General features: G+C 37.3%; 1 protein-coding gene across 2 annotated transcripts in view; it reads right to left on the bottom strand.

The window, feature by feature from the left end:
* Positions 1-10,167: 10,167 nt before the first annotated feature.
* Positions 10,168-12,922, bottom strand: part of LOC122534868 (putative fatty acyl-CoA reductase CG5065) — a 47,666-nt gene continuing 44,911 nt past the window's right edge. For both annotated transcript variants that reach the window (XM_043665890.1, XM_043665892.1), the window contains exons 4-6: positions 12,237-12,586; positions 11,057-11,653; positions 10,168-10,539 (exon numbers count right to left, since the gene is read on the bottom strand). In XM_043665890.1, coding sequence (XP_043521825.1) covers positions 10,398-10,539; positions 11,057-11,653; positions 12,237-12,586 — 1,089 coding nt within the window. In that variant the 3' untranslated portion in view covers positions 10,168-10,397. The remainder of the gene's footprint in view (positions 10,540-11,056; positions 11,654-12,236; positions 12,587-12,922) is intronic.

Genomic DNA, 12,922 nt, shown 5'->3' with positions numbered 1-12,922 from the left:
CAGAGCCGAATGTCAAACTGTCGAATTTAAAAAAAAAAAAAAAAAAAAAAAGTACTCAGAAATGTATTTATAAAGGAATCCTTTTTGAAGGATACGACTGAAAGATCCGAGGAGCTGTTTGCGCGAGACACTCGAGCCCATCTCTAGTCACTGTCGTGTCTAGTCTGCGAGTCGCGTTTCGCGTCACCCTAAATTAGAAACCGATTTATCGACCTTTTTACGTACTTTTCACATCACTTACAAGATTCCGCCGATACCGGCGGGGATACGCCGGTGTGTGTCTCCTATTGAGCCAGCTACCAATAATGTGGTAGTTGCAGCCACGGACCACCGTTCAGGGGGAATTGCTTCCAATAATGTCAGACACACCCGTCTAACTTCCCGATACGTTGAGCCTTGCCAAACCCTCGGGGATGTTTGCGGCCCGATACATTCGTTCTATCTGCACGATTAAAGAAATCGATTCCTCCTTACTCTTGGCACGATGCGAGGGCGTCGCCGTCCGCGGAATTTTCATCGACCGCGGCGGCTAGATTTTTTGATCAATTCCTTCCCCCGGACGGATTTTAATTCGATTGAAAGTTGAATGAAATTTTGGAGAACGTTTGAAGAAGCTGAACGTTTAGTTTAAAGTTTAGTTTGACATCGAGGAGAGTTGTCGGGCAAGAAATATCACGAGGCGCGTGCAATTTTCTAACTATTGATTATTTTTCATTATTATTTCCTGGCTATTGAGATAATTAAATTAAATACTGTGCGACATGTTGGCAAAGTTTTTGACTGTTATTCAAATTTACCGACACTAACTCGTTAAAGTAATATAATAGTATTGTAATACAATAATTCTTGATTCTATGTGTAATATTATAATTTATTTCGACCGAATAAAATCAGCATACCTCATGAATATAGGAATATATTTGTTCACAAGAAACTCACCGTCAAACGAATAAGAAAAATACGAGAGTATCGTGCGCATAAATCCTTGCAGGGCCTTAATTCTATCCTTGAACGTTGATTTGCGAGGGAACGTGTTAGATTCTAAATTCAAGGATTCGGCTAGACTACACACACCTCGCAGTGACAGTGGCAATTTTACAAACTGAGAATTAACGAGCGATCCGCATAGTTGCGCCGGTTGCCTGCGGTAATTACAGAAAGATATATGACGCAGCAAAGGAGTGAAACATCGATTAAAAAGGGAAGACAGAGAGATATAGTTTATATCGGTGGTGGTGCTGCGCACGATCTCTTAATTCACTGGTGAATATGTGCATTTAAAATTTTACAAATGTTATTTCCTATTTGCATATATTTTCCAATATGATCGATTTATTCTACTTGAGAAAGCAAGAAATATTTCCACATTTCTACAGTTAACTGTTCGATAATTTCAATCAAAATAAGCTTCGCCACGTGAACTGCTGAAGCTTTTAAAAAAATCGACTCGAGATATTCGTCCGACAATATTGAGTCCTTACTATCAGAAAAAAAGATTACCGGTTAATTACAACTGTCTGTTCGAATTTAAACTCTTGTTATCTTTGTACGTGAAATACAGTAGCGAAGCAAGAGGAATCAAATTTTCAAAATGTGAATATGAATCGATGCGACGTTAACGAGAACTGTTAAACAAGCCTCAAAGCTGGCCAGATTGCGCAAGAACAAACGATGTAAGACATTCCGAGCGATTGATATGCTTCGTTTCATTTCCTTCGAGCTCTGAAACTAATGCTTGACTTATTTTATCTGGGCTCGTTCGGGCGTGCATCACGCGAATGATAACTGGGACGCGAGTCGTTCCTCTCGTTTTCAGGTAGCACGAGCGATTCCCAAGCAATAGAAACGATAGTGGCGCGCAACACGCGCGCGCTCCTTGCTCGTGACGTATCGGGAAATTGATATATCTTAGAACAGTGAGTGAAACGCGATATTCAGTATTCTCAACGGAATGCCCGGACAAAAGCCATCAAACAGATTAAAATATACATCGTGACAATTAAGCTATTCCGTTGCAACCCGACCGTGTAATGAGCAGCCTCTCGTTGTCGATCGGTCTTCGTGGCGTTCTTCAAGTTCCCTCGCTTGTTCGCGTTCGTGAGAATACGCTGCTTGACAGTTGAATAAGGATTGATATTTAAATTCGTCTTCCATTGAGAAGAGAATTTGGGTTTGCTGCTGTCAATAAAAAGTTGTCAAAGTTGAATCAATTCAGATCAGATTTATTTCCAAGATGGATGAAACAGATGTTCTTTAAATAAAGGAATTATGTTCGAGATGGCTCACAAGATGGTTCTTGAATTTAATCTACTGTGTCAGCGCTGCAATAAAAAAATTTGAACGTTGGAGAAATAATTTCGTTGATGTAATTAATGTAACGAGCAATCGTAATCTTCGTTTGTCGAAGAGATGTAAATCGCAGATACGTACAGAGATGCTTCCGCGCGTTTAATGATTATTAAACAAGTAGGCAAAACACGTAAACGTTGCGATCTAATTATTCTACATTCTCACAAACGAACAGTGGTACAGTGGTGTTGCTCGGCCTGCATAAAGTCTACTTTTCACCGTTGAAGTTTACACTCTGCTGTTTGCTTCGTTAGTTGCATTTGCTCCTATCGTTTGGCTATAGAGACACACGAAATGCCAAGCATATCCATCATTATCCCCTTGCAAAGTTCTACTTCGCGGGATTGGCACTCGTGATCGAGATTCTCGTGTTGTTCTGATGATACATCAAGCTCATGCAAGATAAATCAATCGAGTTTCTATCCCTGCTCCGGTAGGATTATTCGTTGGAATAATTTCAAAGCAAATTGTAGACAGCGAGAAATTTTCAAGAAACTGAGAATCCAAAAGAAATCCAAAAGAAATTAGAGGAATAAAGAAATTAAGAAATTTAGAAATTAGAATCTCCGTTCGTTTCCGTCATTTCCGTAGAAATATGAATTTTGCAAGTGAAAAAATCGATTTTTTTATCGATATCGATATTTATATAGAATAATAGCGTTGAATTCAGTGCATTCCGAGAAATGAAACACGCGATACGAAAATAAACATATATTTTACAAACGTGAAAATTTCAAATCACAATGCCAAATTATTGTCATATTCGTCTTCAGTACACGTGTACTCGAGGATTTATACGAACGAAGTTCGCACTCGATGCAATTTCTAGCAACGATTTATCATTCGTTTTGCATATGAAAAAAAGTGGACGCGGTTATGGTTGACGGATGAGATACAGCGGAGTCACCGAAGTCGGTCAGGTGTCAACATTTACATGTTAGAGGGTCTAGGCGACTGAATTGACAGAAATCTGAAGTAGCGGCGAAGACCTGAGATACATCAGTCAGAAGTGCTCGGCTTTTGATTTAGTTTCTATCGAAAAACGATATTCCTATCGAGAAGTGCAGCGATGCACGTGCAAAATGGGCTGCTTGATGCTTTAATTCGAGACCACGTCGACTGTACACGCTGAACGTGTCGTTTAATGCGATTTTAAATGTGGTTGCGGCGTATCATGCACATTTTTTTTTTTTTTTTTTCATTTTTTATATCGCGTTTTCTCTGCAATGTACTTTTTCAACTCCGCTGTCCGCAGCTTTTAATATTTAAAATATTCCCTTTGTCGTTCTCTTAAACATCACGGTAGCTGAATTTTCTGCATGACAATAAAACAAAAAAAAAAAAAAAATTTAAAATAGAAATTTTGGAACGATGTAAAGTTTTCGAGAGAAATTATTTGAACTTGCAAACGTATTATTTAGTCAACTACTTAAATTCATATGTTATTAAAAATATGATATTTCTCGAATCTTGACGAATTCTTGGCGTCGATTTCGTCAGTATCCGAAAATATGATTGCATTATACACAATTGAAGATGAAAAGAAAGCATGCAGTGGAATCGTTCTCGAATCAATACAGCCTATGGCGCGCATAACGTATTTGCTGGATAGTCATATTGCAGAAATTACCGGCTGTAACGTGATTAATGCTCGCGCGTAATTTCATCCGCGTGTAGACACGTTGCACCCTCAGAGATTAAGATTGATACACGATAAGGAACAGTCGTGTATAAACGAGATACGATCAAGCGATTATGGCATTAAAGGCATGGCAATAAATGATTGCGTTCTCCACAGTCGTCGACTATTGTGGAGAAAACTTAATCGATGGTTCTCAAAGTTTCAAATTTTATCAATCATAGCAATTTCATATTAGAAATACAATCTACGAATTTACATACTTTTAAATTAGAACTCGGTGATATTTTTATAATATTTATTTTTATAATCGACACTCCGACTGAGATTAATAAAAAGTTTAGATAAAGATGCAAAGTAGATAAAGATAAAAAGTAGAAAAACTGCGAATCACTTGACAAATCAATTATTGCTCCGCTTCGAAAGCAAGGGAAATCTTAATGCTGCGTTTCACAAGTCATGCTCAACGTTTCACCCTCGCAGGGTGAATCTCGAATTCCTACAATCATCCACGTACACGTTTCACAACGTGTACGCGATTCAACTTTCGTCGGGAATTATGATTCACTAAATCGTTACTCGCCGATTTGTTCGCGTCGCTTTACCCTGTTAGCATAAATTTGCATTGCTGAAGAAGGCACGTAGAGTACGAGCAGCGACGAAAACTGTGGCCGATGAAAATTTTGTCGAACGTTGATTATCATCTCTCCGTGAGCGCGCAATGAAAATTCTCTGGAAAAATTCGCGTCGTATTTCTGGTAAACCGGGTAATTGAAATTAATTGGATTACATACATTATTCATTCTTATTTTAAAAAAAAGGTGCGACAATTTTTTAATTTGTTAATACACGTAAAAAATTATCTGTGCCTGAGAGATGAAACGAGTTGTACAAAATTCTATATTCTACAAAGATCGTATATTCGTCAAAAATACATTCATCTAACAAATTGGAATCCGAGAATAGACTATTTATAACCTGGCAAATGTTCTGTTAAAATTTCAATTAAAAAAATTGTAATTCTGGACGCTTTGAATTCTCCTACACAAAGAAATATTCACCTAGCCTTCGAAGTAAACCCACGTTTTTGTAGAATCTACAGAATTTTCTACTCTCGTAGCTCGGGTCGAGAAGATACGATAAGAAATTACGTACGTACATGTTAAAGAGGCCGATCGTGTTCAATGTTCCGCTCTCGGAGCGTTGCACGGTAGACGCAATTTTTTGACGAAAAAATGTAGGCGTGCCCGAAAATAGGTCGGGCACCCCGTGGCAAATTAACGAGGGTGAAGTTCATTCGAACTGATTTCTTTGGTCAGGCGGTCTGTTCGCTTTGCTGCCATTTTCCCACGTATTTCCTCCAGTTCTGCGTTTTCTTCTTCCCCGCTCCCCGCTCCCCGCTGCCGCGGCAGTTCGGTGAAATTTTTCGTCCAGCGCGAATCACACTGTGGCGCTGGCACGGTTTCCGGTTCCCCGGTCGGCCGGCCAATTTTTTTTTTCCCCTGGCCCACTTTGAAAACGCTCTTAACAGGTGCTGCGGCCAGACGATTCCCCCGGGAATTTAAGCGTAACGAATTTTCACGGCTGTTTTTGCGCGTTCTGCAACACCCAGGCGTAAACATTCGGCCCGGTATAATTTAAAACGAGCCCTCAACACTGAAAACTGGCGCACGAGACAGTTTGAACGAGTTTGGTACACGGCTCGGCTCGATGCGCTTGTTGTTTGTTATCGGGTATCGGTGGAAAAATTTCCGTGCCGGCGGGATGACAATTTTCTTTCCTCTTTTTTTCTTTTTCTGTTTCAGTTCAGCGATGGAGACACGTCAAGAACATTTATGCGAAATTTATACGAACGGACGTGGAATTTGGAAAAGGTTCGTGTACAGTACAATGAATTTCAAGTGACAAAGTCTTGTCCGTGTAATTTTGGAATTTGTGGAGCATTGTTGCTGGAAATGTCAATTATTCAAGTTGTGAATTTCAATTGATGGTCATGGTTAAGTAAGTCGACTGATCTTTTAACATTGCTATTTTCTCCAGTTGAGCAATACAAAAGTACATATAGTACATATTTCTGGTATTTGTACCTTTAATCACTTGCGCTGGCAACTAATTGCGGACCATAACGAGTGACCAAACCATATAGTACGTATTTTCAAACCACATATACAATAATTCGTCGCTTTCTTTTTGAACTCGTCGGTATATCACTGGATAGAAATTATTGAGAAGTAAAAAAATTTATTATTTGTTTTGCCTATTTTGTCTCACTTAAATATACTTAAAACTGAGAAACTATTACAAGGCACGTCATAATAAAAGGTTATAAAAGAGCCCGTGGTACAAATGTAAGGTTTTGCACGTATATGCATCGCTTTTTGAAAACTGACGGCTCACGTTATTCCGGCCAAAATTTGACTTGTACCTTTTCGCTCGCATTTTTCCATAGAGAAATTCACTTTCTTCTACTTTTATAGTAACACGTGTTCTCGTTTGGGAAGTTTCGTGTTTCCTTTCTGTTTTATTGCTGTCCCATGCGGCTCTTTGGGGCATCGTATTTTTTGTAAGGCGGGGAATATGAAACGACCATTCACCTTAGAAATGGTCCTGGGGATTTGGACCATTTGGATTTTGCCTTTCAGCTTTCCAATGGGTATACGAAACACGGTAAGTAGATATACGTAAACGATATACAAAGCCGGACATATAAATGCAACGCATAAATATTTAAACCCCCTTCAGCTACGATTTATTTGCAACGTATTGCTTCCTTAAGTAAAGCCTGGATTTCTCGAATAAAGAATTTTAAAGACGAAGATATATAAAATTTCTCGAAAGGTAAAGAAAGAAATTGTAAAAGATTCTAAAAATGAAACGTTCGAAAGAAAATTAGAGAGAGAAATTTGGTATGAGAATTTTCATTATTAAGTTATTTTTTCCCCGAATGTTTCTTAATTATTCTTATTTATTTTTTGAATTATTTAAAAGGAAATTCAAGAATTTCAATTTTTATTTTCTCTCAGAATTCTAATTATTTCAATCTCTCATTTATTATTTAGAAAGAGAAATTCTTCTCGATTCCAAACGATCAACTCCAAGTATCAGAGAAACTGAGCATATTTATAGAAAATGGAAAAATTCGTCGTCTCTGACAATATACATATACCGAGAGGAAAAACTGTGAATATTCGAAATGAGGAAAAAGGAGAAACGGCACGTCAGAAGTCACACGTGAGATTGATGAGACCGTTTTGCGGCTTTCCAACGTTCTCAAGTTCGTGTACACATGAGCCACTTCGCCTGGATAGATTTCGGGTTCGTTCAGGAAATATTTAACGCGCGATTGTATCTTCCATTCCTTTTAATCTTACCACCTAACGTCCTCGCTTATCCAATGAAGCTTGAAAAAAAAAAAATGGGAAAGACAAGGGAAGAGAGCGAAAGGTTGGAAAAAGATCATCTTACGAGATATAAAATCTCCTGAAAGAACCTACAAATGGACTGCTCTTCGTTTCTTTTAAATTCCCTCGTTAACTTTGTGAAAATAAACGTTCAGTCGAATACAATTTTAATTAACTGACGTTGCTTGATTTTAGTTTCTGTTCCACACCTCGGGTAATAAATATTCTTGTCGCGTAGAATAAAAGATGCAGATTAAAATAGTTTAGAATTAATCCCTCACGAATTTGTGAAATTTTAGGAAACAGACCGATTTATCGTAGACTGTTTAAAGATCGAACTCTACGCAGTACTTTACGTACGCGTAAAACGACGAAAGAAACGACGTGTGACATGATATGTTGAATTTAACCGCAAAACAGTAAACAAAAAATAAAAAACAAAAAGGCAAAGAAACGAAACAAAAAAAAAAAAAAAAGACCAGAAGAGACATGAAGTGTTCCATCGTTGAGTTCGTCAAACGAAATCAATTCGCCCTCCGTAGTCCATAAAACAAAAACATTTCTCCCCGATTGAATCCGTGTTCGAAGAATCGTCGTGGCGCAGCATCATGATTCACTATTTTACGAGGTGTCCACGAACGTGACAGGATTAAACCTGGCGCCCTCAGCCACGTCCGAATGCCAAACACTTGCACGCCAACCGTAACTCGCTCAAGCGTTCGATATCAATCTAATGAATCAAACGTAACCGTGGATCGTATATCGACGTGATAGCAACGAAGGGTTAAAGCGGGATTTCCTGTAAGCATCAGCGTGCTTCGGAGATTTCTCGATTGAAGGAAACATGTTTCTGTTCTTTATACGTGGACTAGTTTGATATTTATATTCTCACAATTTCTTTCTGGGATTTCCCTCATAATCGCTTCGAGTGTACACTCGTACAGTTTGATCTGACAGTTGACACAGACGACAGAGCTGAGAAACAGGCTTGATTCAAATCACTTCGAATTTGCAGTGTATATTTGACGACAAATTCGTACCTACATAATTCGAAGCTTAAAATCGTTTGAAAATCTTAAAACGGGTCTTTAATCTTCAAACTTTTGGCTGCCTTGCACGTGAAAATCTTCATCGTTTTGGACGCCGTTGTTATTGAGTAAAATGTTAACGAACAAAATATCAATATGTAAAATGTAATGGTTTGGACAGTTCGGGCTGTCATAAATATACTATACGATTTATGTTATTTTATTTTTATTATTATTATTTTTCTTTTACTTAAATACTGACATTCGTATTCCCGATGCAACGCTCACAGTTCAAATTCCACTCTTCGGCGAGGAAATGAAAACCGCGAGAGCAATAGGGAGACACAGAAGCAATGACGGAGGGAGAGAAACTGGTACACAGTGGAGGGTGAAATCGTGGATTCCTTTGATCCGTTGGTCGAATTTGCAGCGGGTGGATCCTCCCGACGTGGCCACGAATCGCGTCAGTCTTGCGCCGACGTGATTTACAGTCAGCGCGGTAAACGTCACCAACGGTTATCCAAAACCGATAAATCGAGCTTACCGGCGTTCCGCTACGCCGCTTGTTGACGATGCGATTTTCCGCCGTCCTCGAGGACGACGGCGGCGGCGACGACGACGACGATGACGACAACAACGACAACGAGGACGACTGGATTCCACCTACTTGAACCGCCACCCGATACCGGGATTAGATGCGCAAGTGCTTGCCAACTGCTTTGAATATTGGACACTCGATCGAATCATCTGTCCGCCAAGCAGCGCTCTTCCTATCGCTCGTCACGCCGTGTTTAGATTTCCAAGTATATTATGTATATACACATATATATTGAATCGTAGTTGGATCGATGGCGAACAAATTATACCGTTGGGGGAGGGTGTGGATTTGCTGGCGCGACGCTCGGAGGTGTTTTCAATTTTGAAACCGCCGTACCCGAGTGAAGATGATCGGATGTTGTAAATTCGATGTAATCTTGGGTTTGAAGTTTCGCCGCGGTCTCCGTGGCCATTGGAATTTTCATTCTTGAGGAAATAGAGTCTGGTACTTTTGTTTCCCTTAGTTTCTTTTTACGATTCCTCCATGGTGTTGGCGAACATCGTTGAACATCATTCTTTAGACACGATTTTATTGAAATTGTTTTATATGGAAATAATCTTTCTAGTTTTTTTTTTCTTCAAGTTTTTTTGGAGAGTTTATTGAGAAGTTTATTGATATTCTTCTCTCATTCTGATCAATGTGAATTAATCAATTTCATGTAGCTTTCTATAATACTGAGAAACATTAATGATTGTGATTAAAGATATTTATTTATATGATTCTGCAACATCGCATAGATTTAATTTCTTATATACGATAAAGATCTATTTGGGAAGAAGGTATAGAGATAGAATGAAATTGCCTTTTTCGTTGATGTTTGTAATTGTACTTTTACGACTCCCTAGCTACGTGTTTCACACGTTATACTCTCGTGTAATTTCTTTGCTTCATTCTCTTTTCGCTTCCTGTTATCTTCATTTGTTCCCCAAGCAATTACTTGCTATTCTCTTATTAAAGAAAATCTTTTCTCACTTTCTCGAATATTTTAACCATAAAATATATCATGAATAAAAATTCGTCCCTTTAATTCTTTTAGTCTTAAAATACACGAATAATTTGATAGAACTATATTTGAAATCGAACAAAAGTCTAAGAGTTCTAATTTTTTCTTTTTTTTTTTTTTTTTTTTTTTTTTTAACCAGTTTCGTAACTCTGACGCTCTCTGTGGAAATTGAATATCTCTAGCAAACGCTAATTTAGTTATGAACAAATAGAAACATCGAAAAGGCCAACCGATGGGATGTTTGAACATAGCAATTGCTCGTTGGAAACAACGAGCAACGAAGTCGGAGAACAACTCGCACCATTAGATTATGCTTCTTTACAATTAGCTGTTGTTTCTTATAACGCTTTTCGTCATCCTCAGCCAGCGTTCTGAGCCGTCAAACAATTATACGGCACATGCGTAACACCAAGGACACTAGTGAATAACATGCGTTTTGGGTCACGGTACTTCGCAACAATAGAAAACGCAGCAGTACTAATAGCACCCCGAATTGCACAGCTTTGTGAATCCAGTATAATCTGAAATACAATCAGATGAGTTAATATTATAATAATATATCATTTTTTGTTACAACAGGAGGATAATTTTCTAGGTATTTGCCAGACTAAATATGAACATTATAAGAGAAAAAACACAATAAATACAATTCTAATTTTAATGTAACATAGTTTAAAAGAGGAACAATCTATTTCGATCTAAAGATATACTGCCTTTTGGCAGTATTTAAAATATGATGATTTGTACTTTTGCAATTAGTTAATAAGGGTATTGGGTATTAAAATTATTCTTACATGAAAAACAAAACATGATATATGATATATTTCTATGGTTATCATATATTTATATTATATTGGATATTTTTGGATCATGATAATAATCAATTTCACAAAGAAAAAGTTTCTGATATTAAGATATTGGAAAAATTAAAGTACATTAAGCATATTTAAACATACGTATACAGTAAAATAGATTACACTGTATCCCTGTATTTTCTAGTTTTTACATTCTTACTTTTCTCATCAGAAGATTACTTACTTCCTAAGATGTACACGAGCAGCTGGCAGTGTGTCCGGGTTCTCCTTGAGAAGGAAATGTCGAATTCCTAAAATGTAGTGTTCCAAGTATAAACTCCAATCAATTTGTCTAACGTCGAATGCAAATATCTGTCGATCCTCGGGACTAAGCTGTTCGTTTAATTCTCGGACATTGTCATCTCTGAAACTCCATTGTTGCATAGTGAAGTATTCCAAGTATTTGGTAGCTTTTTCGAGCTTCGACTGTAATATCACCATATTGGCTGTTTTGCCCTTCAGTCGACGAGTGAAGTCTAAAATGTGCGCCGGTACAATGTGCTGGAGGAGCATGCATATTCTATTTATTATAGTGGAGGTATGGCAATTGCCACCCGGATACCAAATCACATCGTTGTATGGGTGCAATCGACTGTACTTGAACGTTAAATCTACGAACTTCTTCCAGGTTATCGGATTCTGTTGACCTGTGCAACAGTTGTATATGGGAATTGTCTTCGTGCGATTTGTTGCAGTTTTCCAGGCTGCAACTATCATCAAGTTGATCACTATATCGACTGGCACTAAGTCTGCTATCATATCATCACGACACAGCATAGATCTGCAATGGTAAATATTTATTTATTAACAACCAAATCAATCAATCAATCATTTAATTACCATAGTAACACAGGACAAGACGAATTAATTATAGCTTTATTTCATTAATACATTTCTTGTACATTAGATTGAATATACAAGACGTCACTTTCGAAAAAATCAAATTTGAAAATTTATTGAATACACTTGAATCTCGCTAATTCTAAATTGCACAGAAGTGATCAATCGATAAGAGATTATTCTACCTGCAAAAATAATAATGAAAAATGAATAAAATTTTCTAATCTCATTCAAGAAAACGGAATTTGAATATGTTTAGTTAAAAATTGGTTTAATAAACGTGTACTTGATAAATTTTTACATTGAATTCTACGTTTTTGACTTATTTTCATAGATGGAATAATTTCTGCTTATTTATTCCTGGTCAATACAGAATTAGCTAAATTCAAGTAGAGTTGATGAATTTTCAAACTTGATTTTCTCGAAAATGAAAATTTATGTTTGATTTACTTTTTTATGTAGTATCATATCTTCTTTGGTTATACCTCCCATACTTCTTTATATTGCCAACTAGGTAAGCTTACCTGAAGAAACCTTTGCCAGCAGCGGCAATGATTCCAGTCGGTCCATTCCAATTATCTAACCATCCTGCAACCGGTTCTTTATACGATGATAGAACTATAGTAGGTCTCACAATTGCTATTGGCAAATAGTCGGATTCTGTTTCCAACATCCTTTCTGCCAAGGCTTTAGTAAATGTATAAGTATTCGGTCGTTTGCCAATTAAAATTGGTGTTATATCATCAATCATCTTATCGTCCATCACCTTCGTCAAAGCGAAAATTTCCTCTGGTTCTGCTATGAGAGGATAGATTTGTTCAGCAATATCTGTACGGTCACAATTGCAGTATGCTGTTGATACATGGATCAATGCCTTTAAATAAAAATACAAAGATTAACCTCCCTTTTGCTGAAAAAGTGGCATGAATTTCTAATTGTTACATTTTCTAGATTAAACATTGTAGATTTAATACTTGACTTAATATTAACCCTCATTGGTCCTTTGTTTCTCTTATAAAATATTATATTTGTTTGCAGCAAGCAAATGTAGGTACAAAGATAGGATCTGTGACATCTGTTTTTCTAATATATAACACACAATTTTGACATTTTTGATAACATTTGCTTTCAAAGTACTTGTCAGTACAAATTATTATAGCATAATTATGCATTTAATGCATCATCTTTTCAAAAATGCATAGATGTAACA

Source organism: Frieseomelitta varia, unplaced genomic scaffold, assembly GCF_011392965.1.
Source record: "Frieseomelitta varia isolate USP_RPSP 00005682 unplaced genomic scaffold, Fvar_1.2 scaffold_646, whole genome shotgun sequence".
In the NCBI taxonomy this organism is placed as follows: domain Eukaryota; kingdom Metazoa; phylum Arthropoda; class Insecta; order Hymenoptera; family Apidae; genus Frieseomelitta; species Frieseomelitta varia.
The sequence above is the reverse complement of the archived record's forward strand: the minus strand, read 5'-3'. Positions and strand labels throughout refer to the sequence as shown.